This window comes from Notamacropus eugenii, chromosome 5 (assembly GCF_028372415.1).
Source record: "Notamacropus eugenii isolate mMacEug1 chromosome 5, mMacEug1.pri_v2, whole genome shotgun sequence".
In the NCBI taxonomy this organism is placed as follows: Eukaryota; Metazoa; Chordata; class Mammalia; order Diprotodontia; family Macropodidae; genus Notamacropus; species Notamacropus eugenii.
Window position 1 is genome coordinate 126,353,977 of NC_092876.1, and position 27,020 is coordinate 126,380,996.

The 27,020-nt window shown below is 39.0% G+C and overlaps 1 protein-coding gene across 2 annotated transcripts in view; it reads right to left on the reverse strand.

Moving 5' to 3' along the window:
* The window catches only part of MYO7A (myosin VIIA), a 182,542-nt gene that overhangs the window by 27,784 nt on the left and 127,738 nt on the right, over window positions 1-27,020 (reverse strand). For both annotated transcript variants that reach the window (XM_072610771.1, XM_072610770.1), the window contains 6 exons: window positions 26,057-26,284; window positions 23,959-24,129; window positions 14,573-14,690; window positions 11,349-11,475; window positions 10,160-10,329; window positions 4,084-4,274 (listed from right to left, as the gene is read on the reverse strand). In XM_072610771.1, coding sequence (XP_072466872.1) covers window positions 4,084-4,274; window positions 10,160-10,329; window positions 11,349-11,475; window positions 14,573-14,690; window positions 23,959-24,129; window positions 26,057-26,284 — 1,005 coding nt within the window. The remainder of the gene's footprint in view (window positions 1-4,083; window positions 4,275-10,159; window positions 10,330-11,348; window positions 11,476-14,572; window positions 14,691-23,958; window positions 24,130-26,056; window positions 26,285-27,020) is intronic.

Sequence of the window (27,020 nt, forward strand, 5' to 3'; positions counted from 1 at the left end):
GCTCCATGTACACTACGGGAGCATAGTAAATGCTTGTACATGGCCTGACTCACAAAGAGCACACAAGTCATTTTAATATAAAATATAGTAATATTCCAAATCTAGGCTACACCTTTAAGATGAGATTTCTTCAAAAAGGAAAAAAAGATGACAAAGCCTCCATTTCCTCTATGGTGAGGGCCATCCCACAGATCCAGGTCAGGATGACCATTCCTGGTTCTGGGTAATCCCATGGAAGCTTGGTGGTGGTGATGGGGTTCTTCTGTCCATGTATCCATCTCTCAGAGATTTGCACTTTGAGAGGAAAAAGGCTCTCCTTTCTGGATGCCGAAAATTTTATGATTCAGCAGATCAACAAAAAGGAGCAATCTGCCCCTCTGCCTCTCTCTTCCTTTCCAGCTATAACCCACATCAAGGATGTTGGGACCTGCTTCTTGAGATTCAAATAGATGGAGGGCCAGCTGGCCCTTATCCTCCTCTTTTGCTCCTGGGTCTTCCACTACTCACCACTGACACATGACATCCAAAAGCATGTACCCTGTCAAGGAAAGCTTGAGTCTGGATTTGCGCTGTGTCTTAGGTGCTTGTATATACCTGATCTTAGGTGAATGGATTCAAGATGGGCACATCCAGGGTTGGAGGAGACCTCATGATTTCAAGAAGTCCAGAGGTCCTAGGTGGGTACCAAAGGCTAGCATCAAAGAAAGAGTCCTTGACAGCTAGTCCAACACTCTTGAAGAGGACTGCCACTGACCAGAGGAGTGGTCCAAACATGTCCATCTCAGGAGAGGTATGTGTGTGAGATCAGGAAAGAATAAATACAGAACAAGCAGCACCAAAGCACAGGTTTGATGGGGCAGGACATGTGCTTTGCATGCCATGTGCTCATGGGCACATGAAAATTGGAAAGAGAAGTTGACCCTCTCCCTCCCCAACTTAGCCCTGACTTGACTCACAGCGAGAATGGGAGAGGGAGGTAGAAGGATTGTTTTCCTCTTTGGTACACTTAGTTATCAGCCCTTCTAGATCTACAGAAGACTCCTCATCATCCCAAAGTGTAGAAATGAGCCACAGATGGCAGGAAGCAAACCTTCCAAAGCTTTCACATGGCTACCCAGCACTAGGAATGGCAGTTCTGAGTATGCTTCATGGGATGGCCCTTGTGACACTCGAGGGCTTTAAGACTGACCAATACTTGCCTCTCAACAACCTTGAGGGAAACAGCATAAGGGGTATTCTTTCCATTTTACAGAGGAGGAAACTGAAACTGAGAAAGGGTGCTTAATGGTCACAAAGTCAGGTCCTCTGACTTAGGAGGAAAGAGCCTGCAGGCACTGGAGTCAGGACCTGATTTTAATCTATACTCTGCCACTACTTATGACCCATATGACCTTGGCCAAGTTGCTTAACCTCTCTGAATCCAAGGTCTTCATCTGTAAAATAAAGGAATTGGATCTCCAAAGTCTTTATCAGTTCTAATCCACACGAAACTACTCTAACCTATGCAGGACTCTTTCCACTATACTGGGCATTATACCAAATGACTATATACCCTATTGACTATCTATCTTCTGTGATCTACTCTAAAATCTTTCTTTAATGACCCCCCATGATGTGGGAATGAGCCTGAGGGAGGTGGAGTGGGGGGAGGGAGAAAGAGAGAAGATGACAAAGAAGAAGGAGAAGAAAAAGAAGAAGAGGAGAAGAAGAAAAAGGAGGAGAAGAATAATAAAGGAGAAGAGAATAATGAAGGAGAAGAAAGAAGAAGGAAAAGGAGAAGAAGTAAAATAAGAAAAAGGAAAAGAAGAAGAAAAAAGAAAGAGAAGAAGAAGAAAGAAAAAAGAAGAAGGAAAAGAAGAAAAAGAAGAAGGAGGAGGAGAAGGAAGAAGAGGAAGAGAGCAAGAGGGAAAGGGAGAAAGGACAGAAAAAAGACAAGAAAGATAGAAAGTAAAGAAGAGGGAAAGAGAGCATGATCATAGTAAAAAAACTCTTGAGCACCCCAGGAGATTAATCCCTGGATCCCAGATCTAGAGCTGAAAGACCTCCGAGGCCAGCTAGTTGAATTCCACTCTATCTGCAGATGAGAAAATCGAGGTCCATAGAAGTTCATCTTTCACAATTTGGCCCCAAACTAGCCATTAGTCTTTCTTGCCGTTATTCTCTTTCCCACTCCACAATCCAGGCAAATTGGTCTTCTCTATGTCCTTCACATGACATTCCATTTCCCATCTCCAGGTCTTTGTACTGGCCGTCATCCATCCTAGCAATGCGGTCCCTCTCTTCTTTCAAGAAACCCCTATTTACATCAGTGGTTCTTTATCCCACGGTCCACAGATCTACCAGGGGGTCCAAGGATAGATTTCAGAGGTCCATGAACTTGGAATTATTTCAATATTATTAGTTTCCTTTGTAATCTGATATATTTTATTTTATGTATTTAAAAACATGATTCTGAGAAAGGGTTATAGGCTTCACCAGACTGACTACCAAAGAGTCTAACACGCACAAAAAGGGTTAAAAATCTCTAGGCAACATGATCCCCACAATTGAGGTTTTCCCTTCCTAACTACGTTGTATTTCTCTCTCTCAACATATATATATATATACGTATTTAAAGAGTGAATCCTCATTATTTACAAATTCAGTATTTGTGAAGCTGCTTACTAAAATTTTTTTATAATCTTAAAATCAATACTCATCAGTGTTTTTGTGGTCATTTGTGGACATGCGTGGAGTGGATGAAAAATTGGAGTCACCTACACACGTTCTTATCTGTTATTGAACAAAGCTGTTCTCTGCCTTCTTTCAGCTTTCATATTGTTAACATGTCCTTTTTGTGGTCTATTTAGAACTACATTTGCCACAATTTTGCGCTTTTTGTGGATGATTTCTCAATTTAAATGGCCCCCGGGCGTAGTGCTGAGCCAAATAAGGCTGCGATGTTCCTTACAGAGAAAATGCATGTGTGAGATAAGCTTCATTCTGGCATGGATTTGTTGTGCTGGGGGCCATGAGTTCAGTGTTACTGAATCAACAATAAATACATTTCTATCTATCTATCTATCTATCTATCTATCTATCTATCTATCTGTCTGTCTGTCTGTCTGTCTGTCTATCTATCTATCCATCCACACACAGGTCATATACACACACACACACACACACACACACATATATATCACAGTTGATTTTCATCATTTACAATAATTACGTTTTTATATGTTTATGTTATATACATACATTATGTATATTTATTCTGCACAAATTTATATGCATACATGCTGTCTCCCAAATTAGAGTTTAAGCTCACGATGAGCAGGGATCTTGTCATCTGTTGTACATGCAGCACAAGGCCTGGTACAGAGTAGGTGCTAAATAAATGCTTGCTGATGGGTGGGATGAGTGGTTCAGGGATCTGCAGATATTCTTTGGGGGGAGGAGTACACACATGGAAGAAATCATGGCTCCTAGAAATAACGACGTGAGCATTTTTAGTGAAAGTGGTATCTTTAAAAAAAATTTCAATCTAAATAAATTTCATTTTAGCATCATTTTTTACTGTAATTTTCTTACTAAATCAGCACCTTTGAATTTCGTACAAGTCAGATTTTGGCAGGGGAAGAACAGCCTGTATTCAAAACAAAATAACAGAACATAATAATTGCCTGAGAGAAGTACAAACAAAGAGCTCTGAAATCAGTGAAGGGAGAGAGATCTATCTGCTGGAGGGTTCTGGGGAGGCTTCAAGGAGCCATGAAGTTAACTATACTATACTATATACCCTTTCAGCATAAAGAGCATTGCACTTGGAGCCCCAAGACCAAGACTGGAATCCTGACTTTGTGACTTTAAGAGAGTGTCTGAATTTCTTTAGGGCTTCAATTTCCTCCTTCATGAAGGGGTAAGACAAGGTGATTTGTAAAATCTCTTCTAGAGTGAAATCTCATGATTCTATGAGATTGGGGAGGGGGAAGACATTACAGCCCTAGAAAACTACATGAACAAAAGCAAGGGGCCCAGACTTCCCAAGCTGGGCCATTTTCCCCAGAGTCCCTTACTTTGCCAACCTGACCCACTACCTACCACAATTTCCCGAGAAGGTGCCGTGGCTGTGGGCATTACATACACACAGTCCGTAGGGAAGTCTCCTCGTATCTTAGTTCTCTCATTCACTCCATTGGCCCAGCCAGAATTCATGACGTGCTCACCAGTGTCATGGTCCAGGATGATGAGGTCTCCTTTCAAGAAGCTGAGGAAACCAGATTCTTCACCCACTGGAAGTAGAACAAGAGCAGAAAATAGTAGCTGGAGGCCTGAGGGTTCTCTGGAGTCTACTTTACTTTAAGACTCAAAATAAGTAAGTAGAAAATAAAAGAGCACCTAGCTTTTCTTGAGTGATTTCAAGCCACTGAATCATATGAAGTACATACATGTATATTGAAAGATCTGGCAGATGTGATTGCCCCCTGTCAATGATCACTGAAAGACTGTGGGGAAACTACTACCAGATTACCCAATTTTCAAAAAAAGAAAGAGATTGGCACACTATGGGCCAATGAGCTTGTCTTTAATAAGGGAGTATTAAGAAGAGAAAGCTATGACCACAGATTCAGCAAGGCTTCATTAAGAACAGCTCATGACACATGTTGACTTTCACATATTTTCTTTTTAGCCAGGAGAAATATTAAAAATAATTTTCTTAGATTTCACCACCACCAATTAAATAAATAATAGGTCATCCCAAATTAATCTTATTTTCTTTTTGGCACACTACCTTGTATTCACCTACCTCATATCTCTTTTCACTTTTTTTACTTTTTATTTTGCTGTATATATTTTAATATATACTTCTTATCTCCCTCATTAGACTATTAACTCACTGTGAGTAGAGATTGTTTCATTCTTTGTACTTGTATACCTGGAGCCTAGCACAGTGTCTGACACATAGCAGGCACTTATGAAATGTGTGTTGACTGACCAGGGAAATACTGTAGGTATGGCTTACCTAGATTTCAGCAAAACATTTGAAAAAGTGTCCCCCATGGTATTCTTGTAAGAAAAAAACCACTAACGACATGTGGGCTATATAATTATATAATCAAGCATACCTGGAGCTAACTGAATGGTCAGGCCCAAAAAATAATCATTAACGGACTAATGGCATGATGTCAATTTGGCAAGAAGTCTTCAACAGATCTTTGCTAGTCAATGCATTGCTTAACATCTTAATAAATTATTTCACAAAGGATGATCAAGTTTGCAGATGACACAAAACCAAGAGGGACAATCAATAACCACCTCTGAAAAGATCTCAACAGGCTAGGACATTGGACCGAATTCATTAAGGTGAAATTGAACAAAGACAAATGTATATTTTCTAACTTGGGTTCAAAAAGTCAACTTCACAAGTACAAGATGGCAAGAGATAAGATTAGATAGCAGTTTATTTGAAAACTATCTGAAGTCCCACAGATATCCAAGAAACGGGAAAAGGATCTATTTGTACAAAAATATTTATAGTGACTCTTTTTGTGGTGGCAAAGAATTGGAAATTGAGGGATGCCCATCTTTGGGAAATGACTGGTTGTAGTATGTATGTAGTACATGAATATAATGGTATTTGTGCTATACAAAATGACAATCAAGCAGCTTTCAGAAAAAAACATGAAATAATTTACATGAACTGATGAAAAGTGAAGTGAGAAGAACATTGTATATAGTCACAGCAACATTGTACAATGATCAACTATGATGACTTAGCTATATTCAGTAGTATAATGATCCAAGATAATTCCAAAGACCCATGAGCAAAAATGCTCCCCACATCCAGAGAAAGAACTGATGGAATCTGAATACAGATTAAAGCATACTATTTTCACTTTATTTTTTGTGGGTTTTTTGGTCTGTTTCTTCTTTGACAATACGACTAATGTGGAAGTATGTTTTACATGACTGTGCATATGAACCCTATGTCAAATTGTTTACCATCTTAGGAAGGGGGGAGTTGAAAGAGGAAAATTTGGAACTCAAAATTTTTTTAAATGAATGTTAAAAATTGTCTTTACATGTAATTGGCGAAAATAAAATATTATTAGAAAAATCCGGAGTGTAGTAAGCTGCCTTAGGACATAGTGGAATCCCCTTCACTTGAGATCTCCAAGTGAAGACTGAACACTCCTTGTAAAGTATGATTCTTGTTAGGTATGGGTTAGACTAAAGGGTCTCTGATTTTGAGATTCTGTGATCCTCAGACTATTGAAAGGAAAAGAAGAAATATTCCAGGATGTTCTACAAAGCCTAGTTATCTTGTTATCCTTTGAAAGGAGCAAATGTTGTTTCCAAGGTAAAGAAGGCAGGGCAGTGAGAGTACTTCCACCTAAGCTGTCGAAATGGAAAGCCAGCAGCTGTGTTCCAGTTATATCCCTAAGGACTGAATCAAAATCTACCAACCTGGAGCTGTCTACAACTAATACATAAAGACAAGGAAAAACAAAGTGCCTTTGTTGATGCCTTAAAAGCTGACTTCACAAAAGATGGAGGGAGTCAGTGCTGGAGGGGCTGTGGAAAGACAGAAACACTAATGTAGTGGTGGTGCAGTTGTTAGCTTGTGGAAAAAATAGCTTTGGAAAGCAATTTGGAATTATGCTAAGAAAATGGCTAAAATGTCAATACCCTTCGATCCAGAGATCTCACTACTAGATATATATGTGTATATGTGTATGTATGTATATGTATGTATATATATGTGGGGGGTGTATGTGTTTGTATATATACGTATATATACACATATATGTATGCATATATATACATGCATGCATACATACATACACACACACACATATACACTCCAAATAGGTCAAAGACACAAAGGTCTTATATACTATACCAAAACATTTATAGCAGCACTCTTGGTGGCAGCAAAGAAGGAGAAACAAAGTAGATCCCAGCACTTGGGAAGCTGCTAATGGACTCTTAATGTGGTGTAAGGAATGATGACTACGATGAATACAGAGAAGAACAGAAAGACAGGCAAGAACTTTTGGAAAGTGAAGAAAACAATTTACATAATGACTTCAATAATGCAAATGAGAAGAATGAAAGCCACAAAACAAATGAAACTGAACAAGTGGCAATTACGTGACCAAGCCTAGCCCCAAAGAAGAGACAGGAGAAGGTAGTTCCCTTCCTCCTATGCAGCGATGGGGGCTATGGGTGTAGTACATTACTTATAATGCCAAACTTTTTGGATCTGTTGATTACTTTGGCTAAATTTATCCCCTCCCCTTTTTTGATTCTTTGGTAGATGGGACAGCTCTTTGGGAAATGCAGGTAAAGTAAAAACAAGAGTTATTAAAATGTATTTAATTTTAAAAGCTGGTCCATTATACTGGACTGCTAGAACTATTTGGCACTAGAGATGAGAAGGTGTAAATGTGTGAGAGTGAAGGAGGAGCAAGTGACCTAGGTGAGGAAGTGGCTGCTCCCCTGATTCTCCATCTGTCATTATATTATGTACCTTTGAAGGTTTTTTGTTCCTGAAGAAGTCTTGGGCATTGGACTGTGAGTTCCCCAAAGTCTTAGGCATAGATGATGCAATTTTCAAACTGGGGTGATGATAATGATAATGGACCATCTTGTCAGAATTCTTAAATGTATTTGCAAATGTACATCTTTTGTTTTTATTATTAAAAAGGCAGGTAGGTGAGCCAATACAGTGCTGAACTTGGAGTGAAACAGAGATGAGTTCAAATTCTGTTTCGGACACTTACTATGTGATCCTAGGCAACTCATCTGACCTCTACCAGCCTTATTTTCCTCATCTGTAAAATGGGGATGATCACCTTCCTCCTGAGATTATTGTGAGGCTCAAATGAGATAATATCTATAAGTAGATACCTGAAAGTGCTCTATAAATGCTAATCATTATTATTTTTAAATTGTCATCTTGGACATTTATATAACTGAAGAACTAACACATATGGTGGGCTTTCCCCCACACCTATTTTGCAAAGTGAATAATAATTCCATATTGTTATCTAGAGCAATAACTCACACTTACAGCTTTAGAGTTTATAAAATACTTTCCACACATACAAAAACATTTCTCCCCCTTCCCTCAGGGTCAGTGCCAGAAGTCCAAGGATCCTAATGAGAACAATCTTACATTTCTACAGCACACTCAGGTTTTCAAAATAATTCTTGCAGGATAACTCTGAGGTTTTAATAATAAATATAATAATACTTCATTGTTCAGTCATTTTCAGTCATGTCTGACTCTGCAACCCCATTTGGGATTTTCTTGGCAAAGATACTGGAATGGTTTTCCATTTACTTTTCCACCTCATTTTACAGATGAGGAAACCGAGGCAAACAGGGTTAAGTGACTTGCTCAGGGTCACACAGCTAGTAAGTATTGGAAGCTAGATTTGAAATCAGGAAGATAAGTCTTCCTGACGGTAGAGCCATAACTCTATGCACTGTGCCACCTAGCTGCCCCATCATTATCATCAACATGTGGTTTACAAAGCACTTTATAAATATTATCTAATTTCATCTTCATAAAAATCCTGAGTGGTAGGTGCTATTATTATCCTTATTTTACAAATGAGGAAACTGAGGCAGGCAGAGGCTAAGTGGCTTGACCAGCGTCACACAGCTAGAAAACATTTGAGATAGGTCTTCTTGACTCCAAGTCCAGTGCTCCTTCTACTCTGCCACTCACCTAGATGCTGAAGTTAGATCATAATATCCTTGGAATCTACGAGACCCTAAGCCTTTAGCCCACTTCCTTCCCTATTTCTCACCAAATTGTTTAGTTGGTTTGTACCAGCATCTCAGATCACATCTCATGCAATAGCAAGACAGTGCAAGGAGGCTATTAATACAGACAGGAAAACCTATGGTCAGGAATATCTCTGGCAAAATAGCTATGCTTCCTCTGTGATGCTGATTAAGAGGAGGGTCTAAGAGTTAGTAGCAGAAAGAATGTTGTGATGCTAAGTGATATGGAAACTGATCATTTATTCTGTGGGAACCAGGGAAAGCTGACTTTCTTCAGCTTCTGCCCAGTCCAGCTCACAGGTGACCGACTAGCCTCAAGGCAGGGGGAGCTCATGGAATTCCAGACCTCATGGTAGTCTGGAGTTTTTTTCCTCCTTAGTGATTGTGTGTTTCCATGGGAACTGAGCTGCAGGAGGCTGTCTCTTTCTGTGAATCCCTAGAAGACGAGCATGGGCTGGGGAAAGCTTATGTCATCTTCCTGGGTAGCAAGAAGGAGCTGGGGAAACAGCCTGGGCTGCTCATAATAGGAAAGGAGACAACTTGGGTGAGTTCTGATATGGATAATGCTGGCAGGATGTGTGTGTATCCGGGAAAGGAAGACATCTTGTGGCTGCTTCTAAGGGTTAACGGTGATGCTTTGGTTCACGGTGCAGTGCAAAGCACACTGATTTGACAGTCAGAACACTTGGGTTCAACTATTCACTGAACTGCTCACTACCTGTGTGACTCTAACTCTCTGGGCCTTCGTTTCTTCTTTTGTAAAATCAAAGAGAAGGATGAGAGGGTGTTTCTATTTCCATTTTCCTTCCTCCAGCTGATTGGAATATAATTAGTTAGAGAAGCATGGGAAGAGAATTTAGGGTAGGGGGCACAGCTTAAGCAAAGGCAGGGAAGTGAGAATGAGCTTGGTATGTGTATATGTGTATGCATGTATGCATATGTGTGTGTGGCTGGGGTAGGAGGTGGGAGACAGGGGTGGTAGGAAGTTAAGAGGACCTAGGGAAAACAAGGAGAGTAGAAAAAATGCTGCAGTAGAAATCAATCCTATCCCTGCTCTGACATTAGCTGGGCAAGTGATTTCTCTGATTTCTCTTATCCATTTCTTCATCTGCAAAATGGAATAATAATCCTTGTATAACCTACTTCACAGGATGGCTACATTTAAAAACACATACACACATTGTGGAGTCAGGTTCTTTAAAATGTAAGTCATCATTGTTCTCATTATTTTTATTATGAGGGGTAGGGAACATTTTCTGAGAGCTGGGAGGGCATTGGTCCAGGAGGGAAGGGTACATCATGGCACCCAAACCCCCTGGAAATCCCCTCCTGATCCTGGCCCTTTTGTGCAGGGGGGAGGGGAATGGAGTTCACTCACCAGGGTTGGGGTTATCTTGGAGGGCAACCACGAATTTGGACCTCTTCCGCAGCCCCTCCAGGAAGGTGACCACCAGGTCTCGGATGTCCTCAGCATTACTGGAGGTAAATGTATACTCATCCCCCTTGATGGTGGCCAGTGTGAAGCTCTGAGCCTGCAGCTTCCCCCCACTGCAAGAAAGAGCAGGCATAGTTCCTGAGCCTCACAATGATCCTCTAGGCCCAAAAGTCTGTTCGTGCTAAAGTGGGGTCACCATACTTTAAGGCCTAAGAGAATCACATACAAGTCAAAAATTTAGAATCAGAAAGGACATCAGAGGTCACCAGGTTCAGTCTTCTTTTATAGGAAGTAGAGGCTCAGGAGAAGTAAACTGTCACCAAAAACCTTCAAATGAGGGTTAGATGACCCCTAATTAGGGACATTGTAGAGAAGGCGTCCCTTCAGCTACAGATCAGATCAGATGTCCCCTGAGGTTCCCTCTGACTCTGGGATTCTATGATTCTCTGGGACTAGAACCCAGGTCCCTGACTCCCTGGCCTGAGCCAATTCTACCGCTACGATCAGGAGGAACCTTTTATAATATAAACCATCTTCCTCAGATGAAATTTTTCTAAATCAGATTTTCGTAAAGTGAGATACACCCACAATTTAGAACTAGAGCCAAATAAGGGAAATTAGAGAGAGGGAGTTTTTGGCTCAATATGAGGAAAAACTCACTGATAATTCAAGCTGTCCCCAAGTGGAATCAGTTGCCTTATAAAGTGGTCAGCTCCCAGCACTAAAGAACCACCTCTAGGCCCTCCCAGCTCTGACAGTCTGTTGGGTCACAGAAATTGTATCTCTCTCTCCCCCTCCCCCTGTCTCTCTCTCTCCTCCCCCTGTCTCTCTCTCTCTCTTCTCTGCCCGCCTTTCTCTGTTTCTGTGTCTTTCTCTCTATCTCTGTTTTTCTGTTTCTTTCTCTTTGTCTCTGTGTGTCTTTCTGTTTTTCTCTGTCTCTCCATCTCTCTATCTCTGTCTCTTTGTGTCCATATTTCTCTCCCTCTCCCCTTCTCCATCTCCCTCTCCTCCCTTCTGCCTCTCTCCTTCCCCCTCCCTCTTTTTCTCCCCCCACCCCAGTCTGGTTCCTGGCTGTCCCGCCAATTGGGCTACCTCTACTTGTGTGTCCCTGCACCCATCCCTATGTCCTCACCTACTGCTGGACACAGCCATGATTTCAGGGTAGGACAGCTCCAGCAGGACTTGCTCCTGCTCATCCACAAAGTAGACGCCCGTCCAGTTGACAGCAACAATGACATCATTCTTGGGCAGACTGGGCCCTGGGTTGGGAAGAGTATAGACTATAAGTAATAATAATGATGATGGCAGTAATGGAGATAAGAGAATTTATAATTCTAATAATAGAAATATTATTATAGAATAGAATATATATGGAAATTGTTGTACTTGTAAGAGAATTGGATCTAAGTGAGGCAGGGCTATGTAACGCCTCACCCTCTCCTCTGGAGCCATCTAGGCTAATAATAGAAAAACCAACTGAAGGAGCTGGGGATGTTTAACCCACAGAAGAGAAGGCTTTGGGTAAATGTGAAAGTTGTCTTTAAATATGAGAAGGCCTGCCTCATAGGAGAGGGATTAGTCTTGTTCTGCTTGGCCCTGGACAGCAGAACTAGGAACAATGGGGAGAAGTTATTAGGAGGTAGATTTCTATGGGAAGAAATTCCTAATCACTCACCCTATCGATCAACAAACATTTACCGTTCTAAGTGACTGGAATATAAATAAAAAGCAAAAACAATTCCTGCACAAAAGAAGCTTAAATTCTAACGAGGAGACAACGTGTTTATGACAGGCACATATAAGATGTACACAGGGTGAAGGGAGTTACCTTAGAAGGGAAGGCAGTAATAGCTGGGGGCTGGGAGAGGAAGTTGGAAAGACTATTGAAAAATGTGCTCTTCAGGTATCAAGGACAGCCAGGGATTCCAAGAGACAAAGGAATTCCTCTTCAGCTATGGTTTGGACTAGATGATCTCTGAAGTCCCTTCTAAGTGGAATCTATGAGGCCAATCTCAATTTAAAAGATGGAAAAATGTCCCAGCTATTACTGCTGCCCAAATGCAAAGTGGTTTGCCTTATAAGGTAATGAATTCCCTGTCACTGGAGGTCTTCTAGAATATTGAACTATGCAATATCTGAGGTAATTCCCAACTCTGAAATCCTACCATTCCAATAATAACTCTTTGCAAAGTGATTTTATACCCATTATCTCACTTGAACCTGCCAATAATTCCAGGAATAAGGAAGGACAGAGGAGGAAAACTGGGGCAGAGAAGTTAAGGGCATTCTCCAGGGACAGAGTGTGTTTGTGATGGAACTGGGATCATTACTGACACTGAACTAAGTGTGTTGTTCTCTCCCACCCCCAGGACCCAAACCTGCCTCTCTTATTTACCTGGGATAGGGAATCTGGTAATCTGCTTGGCCCTGGACTAGAGTAGCTAGGGATCTAAGCATCTAGGGAAGGTTCTGAAAGACCCTAAAAAGGAGACATAAGGAGGACCCAGAAGTAATGGCCTAGGGCCATTCAGTGCAGGCACAAACAGGACTCACTAGGCCACTGAGGTCTTCACTGGATCAAGCCATGTATGGTAATGGAGGTTCATAATGATGATCTGGGGTCTTCGAGGAGAAGATATATTATGTTCAATACCCTGTGGTCATCATTAATATTTTAACACTTCAAGAATCTGTGAATTCTTCAGTGTGGGCCCTCCCTTTAACAACATAGATCAGAGTCCCTCTAGGAGTCAATAAGTGGTCCTTAAGAGTCACTATGGCTGAAAAATCCAAAAACATTCATCACTCTATGGCCAACTTGGTTCAAGACTAGTCCCTGAATGAATGACAGCCATATAGACCCATATTCAAAGTCTTCCTAGCCTGATAGGGCCTGACTCAGCTTCTATTCTATAGGCATCAAGTTTTAAGACCTCAGGGTCACCTCCATCGGACAGAGTGCTAGACTTGGGGTCAGAAAGACCCGGGTTCAGACCTTACCTCTGATAATTACTGTGCAACCCTGGGCAAGTCATCTACCTTCTCTGGGTCTCAGTTCCTTATCAGAAATATGAGAAACCAAGTTTCTTTCTAAGTCCCTTTCCAGCTCTAAACTCTTCTTAGTTCTCATCCTCCTCAATCCCTCTGCCACATTTGACACCAATGGCCACTATCTCCCCCAGGAAGCTATTTCCTCTTTGAGTCGTCAGGACACTGCTCTCTCTTGCTTCTCCTACCTTTCTGACCAATCCTCCTCAATCACCCTTTGATGAGCCATCATCTAGGTCATATAGCCTGACTCCTTTTCTGTCTTCTCTCTACATTGTCATTCTCTCTGACTATACAATTATTATCTCTGTGCAGATAGCTCATGGATCTCTATCTCCAGCCCCAGTGTCTCTATCAAGCACCATGAATCTTGCATCATGAACTACCTACTGGACACTTCTTTTGGTGCCACAATGACATCTCAAAATCAGCGTGTTTTTATCTTATCCCCAACCCTCCTTTTTCAGCTTTGTTATTGCTATTAAGAGCACTGCCATCCTCCCAGTTACCTGGGTTTGCAACCTCAGTGTCATGTTCACTCTCACCTAACCCATATATCTCACAATCAGCTGTCAAACATTGTCCTATCTCCACAACATGTCTCGTATAAGTCCCTTTTTCTCCACTCACACAGATGCCCACCTAGCTCAGACCCTCATTACCTCTCCTAATTTGCATCCCTGAAATAGGCAAAGTGATTTTCCAAAAGCACAAGCTTGATCATGACACTTCTGTTGCTCAATAAACTCCAGTGGTTCCCTATTGCTTATAGGAGTAACTTAAGGTTCTTCTAAACTTGGTAGCTTCCTGCCTTTCCTGCCTTTCTACACATTATTCTCTGCTTCACACTCTGAGAGCCAGCCATTCTGGACTATATAGTGTTCCATACACATAACATTCCAACTTCATGTCCTTTGTACTGGCTGTACCTCATGCATGGAATGCATTGCCTCCTCACTTCTGCCTCTAGGAGGTTTTCCTTGGTTTTCTTCTAGATCTGCCTCAAGTACCAGGATGCTTATACAAGTACTTGTAGATGAATACTTTTCTGATCTCTCCAGCTGCTATTGCCTTCTTATAACCACCTTTTAAAAATCAGTTTTGTATGTATTCGTGTATATTTTTTTGTACCTAAATGTGCTATCACCCCAGTATTTGTATCCCCAGCACTTAGCACAATGCCTGGGATATAATGAGCACTTAATAAATGGTTATTGAGTGATTGACTCAGAAAAATAGAGAACCCTTCATCCCTAAAATTCTGTCTCCCAACCCAGGGATGGGGAGAGAGGAACCTAGAGATGTTACCTGAGAACTTAAAGGCTTCATAGAATCTAGAGAAGAGCAAAGGCCACTTGAAACGTGCAAAGTTCACTACATCTTCTTTGACTTTCTGAGGATCTGTTCTCCTATGAGCATAAATCCCCTGTGGTAGAAAGGAAAGATCATAAGATGCATACATATACACTATACTGAGGATCCCATCTGACATTTATTGGTTCTTATTTGATGAAAAAACTCAAAATTCAGTAATATTTGCAGAAAAACCTAGAGTGATAATGAAGTAATGCTCATTCTTTTCATCATCTTTGTCAGATTCATCATTATCATCACTTTCATCAGCACCACCATCCCCACCATTCTCATTACCATCCCTATCATCATCACCATCACCACCAACAACATCTTTAACAACACCATCTCCATCACCACTGCCATTTTCCTCATCGTAATCTTCACAGCTACCACCATCATTATTTTCACTGTAACTACCACCATACATTTATCCTCATCACAACCAACATCAGCAGTAGCATCTTCAACAATATCATCCCCACCATCACTAGCATTATCATCTTTCCCACCACCACCACCATTCTTCTCCTCCTCATCTTCACCACCATCAACATTATTATCATTATTGACTACCAACATATTTATTCTTAGGGCATCTAGAGGCTCAATGGATAGAGCACTGAGCCTGGAATCAGGAAGTCTCATCTTCCTGAGTTCAAATCTGGCTTCAGATACTTCCTAGCTGTGTGATCCTGGGCAAGTCACTTAAGCCTGTTTGCCTCAGTTTCCTCATGTATAAAATGAGTGGGAGAAGGAAATGGTAAATCATTCTAGTATCTTTCCCAAAACCCCAAATACTGTCACGAGGAGTCAGATATGACTGAAAAATTACTGAACTAATATTTATTCTCATCATAACCTAAAGCAGTAGCAGCATCTTCAACGTCCTTATTATCATCATCCAAGCATGATCCCCTAAGCACCATTCAGAGAAATCACCAGAAACGTCACCAGTACTATCATCATCCTCGATAACAATACAACAGTTATGCAACACTTTGTTTCCTTAGTGATTTTTACTTTCCAAAGCCCTTTCAGCAGTATGCTTCATTTTCATTCTCTCAAATTCACTCAACCTTAAATCTATGCTATCTTTGTTTTACATTTCCAAATGGTTTCTGGGGCAGAGTCAAGATGATGAGATGGGATACAGGATTTTTGCCTAGCTCTACATCCCCTCTGCAACAACCTAGAATATGCATCAAACAGAATTCTCGTCAAGAAAGCCAAGAAAAAGTCACAGTGAGTAATTTTTCTGGCCCAGGACAAATTAGGAAGATGGATATGTGTCTCAGCACTGGGATAGGGGCTGGCCAGGAGCACAAAGAAACAGCAGTAATGTCACAATAGGCAGAAGTGGCATTGGAATGTACAAGCCACACTAGTGGTAAGGAGTAGCCCAGCACCTAGTGATGGCAAAGAGACTGAATACCTGAGCAGAAAGAAATCCCAGGGGACCTCTGTACTAGTGCTGTGCACAGGATTAGTGCCATCTGGCATTTCTGTCACCAATTACTCAGTTCCAGGACAGAGAGAGGGGCAGTCATGATCACAAGGGAACAAGGGGTCCTACTTGTATAAGGAGCAGGGAACAAGTTCCAAAAACTTGAGTGTGTAACTCTGAGCCCAGGAACAGAATGGGGACTCAGTTTTCCTCTTTAGTCCCATATGTATGTCTTCAGTGGAATAAACCAGAAGAAAAGACCAAAACTAGAAGAGAAGACCAAAACTAAGGAAGATCCATCATCAGCTCAGTCATTCTGAACCTGTAGAACCTCCCAGTAGTCTAACTGTGATTGAGTCCAGCAGCAACCTATTGAAACACAAACACAGGTGATCTAAACCAAGTCAGAAATTTGCAGAGTGCAAACCAGAAGAGTAAAGACTTCTCCTCAGACCCTATCACTTTAAAAGCACTGAAAACTTATATGCTCCCATCATGGACTGTGAAAGCAGCAGAAGGACATAAATGACAGAGGCTCAAGCCAGTCATTCCTCCCAGAGGTGAGCAGAGATCAACATAACATAGAGTACAAAGTCAGGAAGTGGGCTGGAAAAACAAAGAAAACAAAAACAGAAGAACCTGACCATAAACAGCTACTTTGGTGACAGGGAAAATCAGGATGCAAACAGAGAAGAATATAATGACTTGAAAATATCTAGAAGTAAAGCCTTAAAGAAAAATACAGATCGGACACAAGTACCCCAGAAGTCCTTAGGTGAATTTTTTAAAAAAGATTTTTAAAAGAGAAAAAAGTTTAAAAATCAAATGAGAATAGTAAAGGCTATATCAGGGAAAGTAATGAGAGTGACGTAAGAAAATGTTGGAAAGAGAATTAACAACTTAGTAAAAGAGATACAAAAATACTGAAGAAAATAACTCCTTAAAAATCAGAATTGACCAAATTGAAAAAGAAAGTACAAAAGCTCCCTGAAGAAAACAATCTCTTAAATATTAGAATTGGTCAAGTGGAAGTTAATGACTCCATGAGATATCAAGGAACAATTAAACAAAGTCAAAAGAACAAAATAATAGAAGAAAATGTGAAATATCTCATAGGAAAAACAACTGTCCTGGGAAAAAGATCAAGGAGAGACAACTTAAGAATCACTGTACTATGTAAGATACATGAGTAAAAAAAGCTGAGACATCATATTTTCAGAAATTATAAAGCAAAACTGCCCAGATATCTTAGAATCAGAGGGCAAAGTAGAAACTGAAAGAATTTACCAGTCACCTCCTCAGAGAAATCCCAAAATGAAAACTCCCTTGAATATTATAGTCCAAATCCTGAATTCCCAGGTCAAAGAGAAAATATTGCAAGCAGTCAGAAAGAAGTAATTAAAATACCATGGAGCTACAGGTAGGATTACAGGATATTTAGCAGGTATCACATGAAGGAATGACTTGAAATATGATATTCTGGAAGGCAAAGGAGCTAGGATTACAAACAAGAATAACTTGTCCAACAAAACTGAATATAATCCTACAGGGGAAAATGAAAAATGTAGGTGGGGCAGAGCCAAGATGGTGGAGTGAGAGCAATGACTCACCCAAGCTCTTGGACAAACTCCTTCAGATACCTCTGAAAGGAGAATCTGACTAAATTTTAGAGGTGCAGAATCCAGTGGGAGAAGACTATGATGGATTTGGAGCCCAGGTTAGACTGGAAGGTCCACGGGAAGGATCTATTCCACTGGGGTGAGCCCCCAGCGCACAGGGCAGAACAGTCAGCGCATCGGAGCAGAAGGGACCCAAGAACCTGAGAGTAGTGGGAAGACCAAGTGGAGCGGGAGACAAGCCAAACCAAGCTGGTGAGAGCCGCTGAGCACCAGATATCAGTGCAGCAGCTCCTGAGACCTTCAGCCCAAAGATTAAACTTCGGTAAGTCACCTACTTGAACTTCCAGGAGCCAGGATGGTGGAGTAATCAATAAATGCTCTCTCCTCCTCCCCTGATGACCGTAAAAGAACCATAAAATATTTCCCCAGGAAAATGAAAAATGTAATTTAATGGATATTTAATGAAATAGAAGACTTTCAAGCATTTCTAATGATAAGAACAGAGCTAAGAATAGGAAATTAGACGTTCAAACACAAGATACAAGAGAAGCATAACAAGGTAAACATAAGTCAGAAATCATAAGGAATTAAACAAGGTTAAACTGTTTATATTCCTATATGGGAAGATATATATAGATATAGATATAGATATAGATATATACATATAGATAGATAGATAGATAGATAGATAGATAGATAGATAGATAGATAGATAGATAGATAGATAGATAGATAGGTAATCCCTTAGAACTGTGTCATTACTAGGGCTGTTAGAGGGAGTCTACTTTGATAGATGGCATGAGTGTGATTCTGTTATATTAGGATGATCTCAAAAGAAGAATAAAAGGGTGAGAAAGAGGAAAGCACTAGGAGAAGGGAGAAGGAAGAGGAAGAATAGGGGAAATTATCTCACATAAATGCAGCATACAAGGAAGAATTTATATACAACGGAGGGGAGAATGGGGGATGTCAGTGTTTAAATACTTCATTATCATGTGAACTGATTCAAGGAGGAAAGAATCTCTCTCTCTCTCTCTCTCTCTCTCTCTCTCTCTCTCTCTCTCTCTCTCTCTCTCTCACACACACACACACACACACACACACACACACGCACGCACGCACACAGAGTTGAGTATAGAAATTTATCTTACCTGACAGGGAAGTAGGAGGGAAAGGGATTAAGAGGAAGAGGAGGAGGGATAAGAGGAAAGGCAGATTAAGGGAAGTAGTGATCAGAAGAAAAAACAAAACTTTTGAGGAGGTGACAGGGTAAAGGAAAAAAGGATGAGAGAATTGGATGGAGGGAAATACACAGTTATCAATGAATATGAATGGGATGAACTCATCCATAAAATGGAAGAGAATAGCAGAATCAGAATTAGAAAATAGATTTCAATAATATGTGTTTTATAAAAAACACTTGAAACAGAAAGATGCATACAAATTTTTTTAAAGGAGGTTAAAGCAGAATCTATTATGCTTCAGGTGAAGTAAGAAAAGGCAGAGGAAGTAATCATGATCTCAGACAAAGCAAAAACAAAATTAGACTTAATTAAAAGTGATAATCAGAGAAACTACATTTTGGTAAAAGGTACCATAGACAATAAAGTAATAGCAATACTAAACATATATGTACCAAGTAACATAGCATGCAAGGTCTTGAAGAAAAAAATAAAATGAGCTATAGGAGGAAATAGTAAAACTATATTAGTGTGGGAAGAAAACCTCAATTCACCCTTATCAGATCTAAATAAATCTAACCACATAATAAAAAAAGAGAAAGAAGTTAAAGATATAAATAGACTTTTAGAAAAGTTGGACATATAGACCTCTAGAGACTACTGAATGGAAAGAGAAGATACCTATTTTAAGCTGTGCAGGTCACCTTTACAAAAATTAATCATGTTTAGGCCATAAAAACCTCACCAACAAACTCAGAAAAGCAGAAATATTTAAATGCATCTTTTCCTGACCATAAAGCATTAAAAATTATTTTTAATGAAGGGTCTTCAAACTACAGATCAAAAATTATTAGAAACTAAATAATCTAATCTTAAACAAGTATTGGGTCAAAGAACAAATCACAGATACAATCAATAATTTCATTACAGACAATAACAATGAGATAACATATCAAAATTTTCAAAATGCAGCCAAAGCAGTAATTATGGAGAATTTTATGTCTATTAATATGACAATGTTTAATGTGAATGTATATGTGGAACCTATCGGATTGCATGCCATCTTGGGGTGGAAAGAGGGGAGGGAATGGGAGAAAATTTGGAACTCAAATTCACTTATGGAAGTGAATGCTGAAAACTATAATTAAATTAATTAATTAATGTTTAAAAAAAAGAAGAAAATTTTATGTCTAAACATTTGCATCTTTATAGGAAAGAGCAAGTCTATAAATTAAGCATGCAATTAGAAAAAAGTAACAAATTTAAAACTCCCAATGAAATACCAAAAAATAAACCCTTAAAGTCAGGAGAGATTAATAAAATTGAAGGAAAAAAACACCATAGAACTAAACTCTTGAAATAAAACTCGGAGCTATTTTAAATAAATAAATAAATTATTGCTAATCTGATTTTTAAAAAAAAGGAAATCAAATTGCTACTATCAAAAATGGAAAGAGTTAAATCACAACCACTGAGAAGGAAAGAAAAGTAATTATTGGGAGCTATTTTGCCCAATTATATGTCAATAAAACTGACTAAAATGGATGATGCAAAAATAGAAATTACCTAGACTGATAGAACAGAAAATAGAATACTGAAATAACCTTATCTTAGAAAAAGAAATTGAATAAGCAAGAAATGAGTATCCTAAGAAAAAAACCTCAGGACCAGATGGATTTACAAGTGAATTCTACAAAATAGTTAAAGAACAATTAATTCCAAAACTACCTAAGTCATTTGAGAAAATAGATAAAGAAGGTTTCCCACCAGATTCTTTCGATGACACAAATATGGTTTTGATACCTAAACCAAGGAGAGCCAAAACAGAGAAATAAAACTATAGAAAACTAGTAGGAGATTACAACAATATAACATAAAGATCATATATGATGACCAAGCTCAATTTATACCAGGAATGCAGGGCTGATGAAATAGTAGGAAAAGTATAAATATAATTGGTCATATCAATAACAAAACAACAAAAATCATATGATTATTTCAAAAAACACAGAAAAAGCTTTTAATAAAATTCAACACCTATTTGTATTAAAAATGTTAAAAAGCACAGTAATAAATAGGACTTTAAAAATAGTAAGTAATATCTACCCCAAACTTTTCCAGTAAGATCAGGGAAGTAGCAAGGATGTTCATTATCACCATTATTCTTTAATATTATATAAAAAATGCTAGCTCTTATTCTGTTCAAGAAAACGATCCAATTCAATTCCACAGGACTCATAAAAAAATACTATAAACCTCCAGAGAGAGAAATGATGAACTCTGAGTACAGACTGAAGCATACATTTCTCATATTCTTTATTTTTTTCTTTTGCTTTTTGGTGTTTTTTCCAAGGTGACTAATATAGAAATATGTTTGGTGTGACTTTATATGTATAATCACTGTATTACTTGAATTCTCAAGTGGTAGGAGGCTGGGCAAGAGGGAGAGAATTTGAAACCAAAAAAATTTTTTAAATGAACATTAACAATTTTTACATATAATTGTAAAATATTTAATGAAATAAATAAAAATATACTTTTAAAAATGCTAGGTATTACAATAAGATAAGAAAAAGAAATCTAAAGAATCAGCATAAACAATGACAAAACAAAACTATAACTTCTTGTAGATGATATGATAGTTTACTTAGAGAACCCTAAAGAGTCAACTAAAAAACTAGTCTAAATAATTAACCATTTTAGCAAAGTTTCAGGATATAAAATAAGATCACACAAATCATTAGCATTCCTATATATTACCAATAAAATCCAGCAGGAGGAGATAAAAAGAGAAATTCCATTTAAAATAACTACAGACAGTAAAAAATACTTGGGAGTCTACTTGCCAAGACACATCCAGGAATTATATAAACACAGTTAGAAAACATCCTTCACACAAATAAGAACAATCTAAATAATTAGAAAAATATTAATTGCTCATGTGTACATCAAGACAACAGAATAAAAATGATAATACTCTCTAAATTAATTTACTTGTTCAGTGCCATACCAATCAAACTACCAAACAACTAGAAAACTACCACAGAATAACCATAGAACTAGAAAAATAATTTTAAAAAATCTATCTGGAGAGGAACAAAAGATTAAGAATATCAGTGGAATCAATGAAAAAAAAAATGAGAAGGAAGGAGGCGTCATAGTACCAGGTCTCAAACTATATCACAAAGCTGTAATCATCAAAATAATTTGGTTCAGAATAAGAAACAGAGTGATTGATCAGTGGAATAGATTAGGTACACAATATACAAAAGTAAATGAGCACAGTGACCTAGTTAGTGTTTGATAAAGCCAAAGACTCAAGACAAGAATTCATGATTTGACAAAAACTATTGGGAAAACTAGAAAGCAGTCTGACAGAAATTGGGCATAGCCCAAGATCTCATACTGTATATTAAGATGAGATCAAAATAGGTACATAATTTAGAAATAAAGAGTGCTATCATAAGCAAATTAGTGGAGCATGAGAGAAACTATCTGTTAGATCTATGGATAGGTGAAGAGTTCATGACCAAACAAGGTTCACAGGAAGTAAAATGGATAATTTTAATTACATAAAATTGAAAAGTTCTATACAAGCAAAACCTACGCAGCTAAAATTAGGGGGAAAAGTATGAAATGGGGGGAAAAATCTGTGTAGCAAGTTTCTCTAATAAAAGCCTTATTTATCAAATATATATGGAACTAAGTCAAATTTATAAGAATTAAAGTCATTCTCTTATTGATAAATGATCAAAAGATACAAACAGGCAGTTAAAAGGAAAAAAATCAAACTATTGAGTCATATGAAAAATGCACTACATCACTAATAATTAAAGAATTGTAGATTAAAATAACTCTGAGGTACCACCTCATACCTATTAGATTAACTAACATCACAGAAAAGGAAAATGACAAATGTTAAAGGGGACATGGGAAAATAGGTATGCTAATGCACTGTTGGTGGAGCTGTGAACTAAACCAACCTCTCTAGAGAATTATTTGCAACTATACCCCAAAAGTTATTAAATTGTGCATACTGTTTGACCCAGCAATACCACTACCAGGTCTATACCAGCAAAGAATTGGAAACTGAGGGGATGCACATCAATTGGGGAATGGCTGATCAAGTTATGATATTTGAATATTATGGAATACTATTGTGCTATAAAAATGATGAAGGGGATGTTGTCAGAAAAACCTGGGAAGACTTATATGAATTGATGTAAAGTGAAGTGAGCAGAACCAAGAGAATAATTTACACAGTAATAGTAATATTTTAAGAAAATCAACTGTGAAATCTCAGTAAATCTGATCAAGATAATGACCAACTACAGTTCCAAAGGATTCATGATGAAAAATGCTCTCCACCTCAAAAGAGAGAACTGATGGACTATGAGTGCATTTTGAAGTATTTTTTCTCTTCCTTTTTTTTCTTTTTTTTAAAAATAGCTGATGTGGAAATTTATTTTGCGTGACTTCATATTATGTAATGAGTTTTGCATTTCCTGCCTCCTTATTGAGTGGGAAAAGGGGTGAGAAGAGGAAAAGAATCTGGAACTAAAAATAAAATAAAATTTTAAAAATTAAACAAAAAAATTAAACCAAGTAGTTCGCCATTTATGATGATAATTGACCTTCAAAACAATCCCACAAGAAAATAGAACAAGTATCATCATGTCTTTGTTTCTGTTGAGTAAACCCAAGGATCAGAGAGATTAAATAATTTGCCCAAGGTCATCCTAGTTAACACTACAAAGCTGAGACCAGAACTCACATTTCCTGACTGCTGATATTTCTCTTGATTCATTCATAACTGTCACATACAGGCCTCCTTTCATTTAGAAACCTCAATGATGCTTCTACCTCTGTCCCACTCCTCACTGTCCTGGGGCTTTACCTGTCCTGCAGATATCTCTCAACCTTTTGCTTCTGTCCTCCCAAATGAATATCTCCCTAGATCATTCTGCAAATCAGTAGGAGAGTCAGAACCTAAGACTAGGTTATAACACCCTGACCAAATGTTCTTCCAAGGAAAGCCCCTTGCCTCTAAGAATCTTCTCTATCTCCCCAGCTTCCAGAGAATCACCTGCCTACCTTTTTATGAGCAGCAATGGCGAGTTGGGCCCACTTCTCCAGGGTCTTTAGTGGCGTGATCTCCCTGTCTGGGATGTAGGTAGGGACAAGATTCAATAGTCGTTCCAGAATCATCTCTGACCCATAGTCGACAAAGTACTGCTGGGAAGCCAGTTCTGCCAGGTCATCTTCCTGGTAGGGACAAAGATAGGGAGGAGAAAGAGTGAAGTCAGGTCCAGCTCAGATGCATCATCCTCTGAGAAGATTCTCTAATCTCCTCCAATCCATACCTATTCTCCCTTTCTCCCAATTCTTATGTAATAAGATCTTTACACAGGCACATTAGACAGGCACAGGGATCTGCCCAGGGCCCCACAATCAAGAAGAACTGAGGGCTTTGGATTTATGGTTCATCCTTCCCCCGTGCTCTACCTTTCATTGTCTTGTATTATTCTCTGATGTTTCTCTTTTTGTGAAAAAAAAATTTCACAATTTTTTTTGTGAGTCCTATCTCCTGAATGAGACTACAAGTCCCCTGAGGACAGGAATGACATCATCTCTTAGGCTCCGCTCAGCGCAAGACTAAATACGTTAAGAGTTCTTGCTGAGGACTTGTTGAATTCAATTGAAGAGAACAGTCATTTCACCGGATAAGTATTTGAAATCAAATTTTGGTTCGTGCATGAACTTATTGTATCACTTTGGGAAGGTCATGTCTCTTACCAGGACCTCCATTTTCTCTTTCATAAAATGGAAAAACTGGACTAGATGGTGTCTAAGGTTCCCTTTAGAGCTAATGCCCTTCTCAAGACTGACATTCTGTGTTCAAAGATTCCTCTCTCCCATTCTTACATTCTTTAATCTATGGTCTGTCAGTTAACAAGCATTTATTAAACACCTACTATATGCCAGGCACTGGGATAAGCACTGTGAATACAAAGAAAGGCAAAATAATCTTTGCCTTGAAGGAACATGGAAGAAGGAGCTCATGATGCATAAATAATGAAGCACACACAAGTTATATGTAGAGTAAATGGAAGTAAATCTCAGAGAGGAATACACTAACAACTGAGGAGGGAGGGGAAAAGGCTTCCAACAGGATCTGGGATTTGAGTAGAATCTTTAAGGAAGTCAGAGATGGACATGAGGAGGAAGAGTAAGCTAGATATGGTAGACAGCCAGTGCAAAGACACAGAGATAAGAGAAGTATAGTTGTGTATGAGGAACAGCTGGATTGTAGAATGTGTGGAAGGAAGTCATTGGAAAGGGTCAGGGAGTAAAAAGTTTAAAATGACAAGTACAGAGCTTTATATTGGACAATGAAAGTAATACAAAACCATTGTATCTCAATGAGCAGGGGAGTAACATGGTCAGACTTGGGCTTAAGAAAAATCATCCTGGTAGCTGAGTGGAAAATGGAGTAGAGTTAGGAGAGATTTGAGATAAGGAGATCAGCTAGAAGGCTATTGTAAATATCTGAGCAAGAGAGTCTGAACTAGTATGGTTGCTTTGCTAGTGGAGAGAAGGAGGTGATGGGAGCCATGTTGTGAAAGTAGAAATGATAAGGTTCCACATTGGATTAGATAGGTGGGTTGAGGAGCAAAGGATTCTGAAGTTTTAAGTCTGGATAACTAGGCAGGAACTAGAACCCTACCAGGCTCCACTCCTATAGTGTCTAGGATTTTCTTCAGTTGGCTCTTGGCATAAGTTTTATAAAGTTCTTTGGGTCTGAACATTTGACATGGGTGCAAAGAAGATATTAGGCATCTATGTTTCTGGGAGGGCAGGACCCCTGGGGCTATGTGGAAGGGTGGAAGTCAGTATTTATCTGTATTACTGTGTATCTATAAATTGGTGGCAGAAAATCAGGGGACTAGGTTGGGCTGGTCAAGTTGCTGGGGAGTAAAACCGCTGATGAGAACTGGCCCAGACTGGGCTAATTAGACCATTCTAGATCCAACCTGATGAGGAAAATCTAAAAAAGAAGTAAGTCTATTTTCACAGGGACAAAGTAAGAAGATTGACCCTCTCTGGTCTGATCCACCCAGTAAATCTTTCCCATCTCTTCCTTCTCAACACCAAGATGTAATAACCTAGAAGAAGAGGTTAGCAGACTTACCTTCTCACACCGGTATTCCCCAAACTTCACCCCCCGAACAACCTGCTGGTAAATGAGATTGGTGGCCACACTATCATCACGGGGGTTGTGCCAGGGTGTGAAGATCTCTTTGCGGAAGAAGAGCCGCCACGGGGCATTGCGCTCCTGGGCCCCCTGCTCCTTGGCATACTGCTCACACTGGGATATGGCATCCATGACATGGTCATTCCCACTGCCCAAAGATGACACCTGAACAGGGGCAAGACAAGAGGTCAATGGTGAGGGAACAGAAGTCTGGGTAAGGTGGGACATTCAATGTCATAGATGCTAACAACAACAACGATGATGATGATGATAAACAACAACAGACTGGATGCCGGTGCCACCTCCAATATGTACGTAGACTTTTTGATTCCCACCAACAGCTAAAAATGGTCTCTCTATCTTAAGATTTTCCTAGACTTTGATTTATCCTTTGCCTCTTTGACTCACACAAGTTGTGACAAAAGTCTTAGTGCAGTTTTACACTTTAACAACTTCAGAAGGACAAATACTATAAACATATAAAAACAATATTTGAAAGGTTACATATTTTAAAATACTGCTACGTTTCTTATTATAGTTCGACATAATCACCGTCATGTCGTATTCACCACTCTATAAAATTGCTACTCAGTGAATGAATGTACTGATTGTAATTGTCGACTTCACATCATCCAAACAATGAGGCTTTGATGTACTCATGACAGTTTTGTCATCACTCTACGAGAAAAAAGTCTAATGAAGAGATCAGGTGATAGAGGTGACCTCCTCTACCAATCCACTGGTCTGCCATCCAAAAACTTGCACGTGCAGTGCTTAATGCAGAGCCCCCTGACTTGTTCAAATTAAAATTTAAAATTTATTATTCAAAATCCATAGATCTAAATGAATGTAAGAGAAATTTAAATAAATTTCCGAATGTTGGTTTTGTAATCATGTGGCA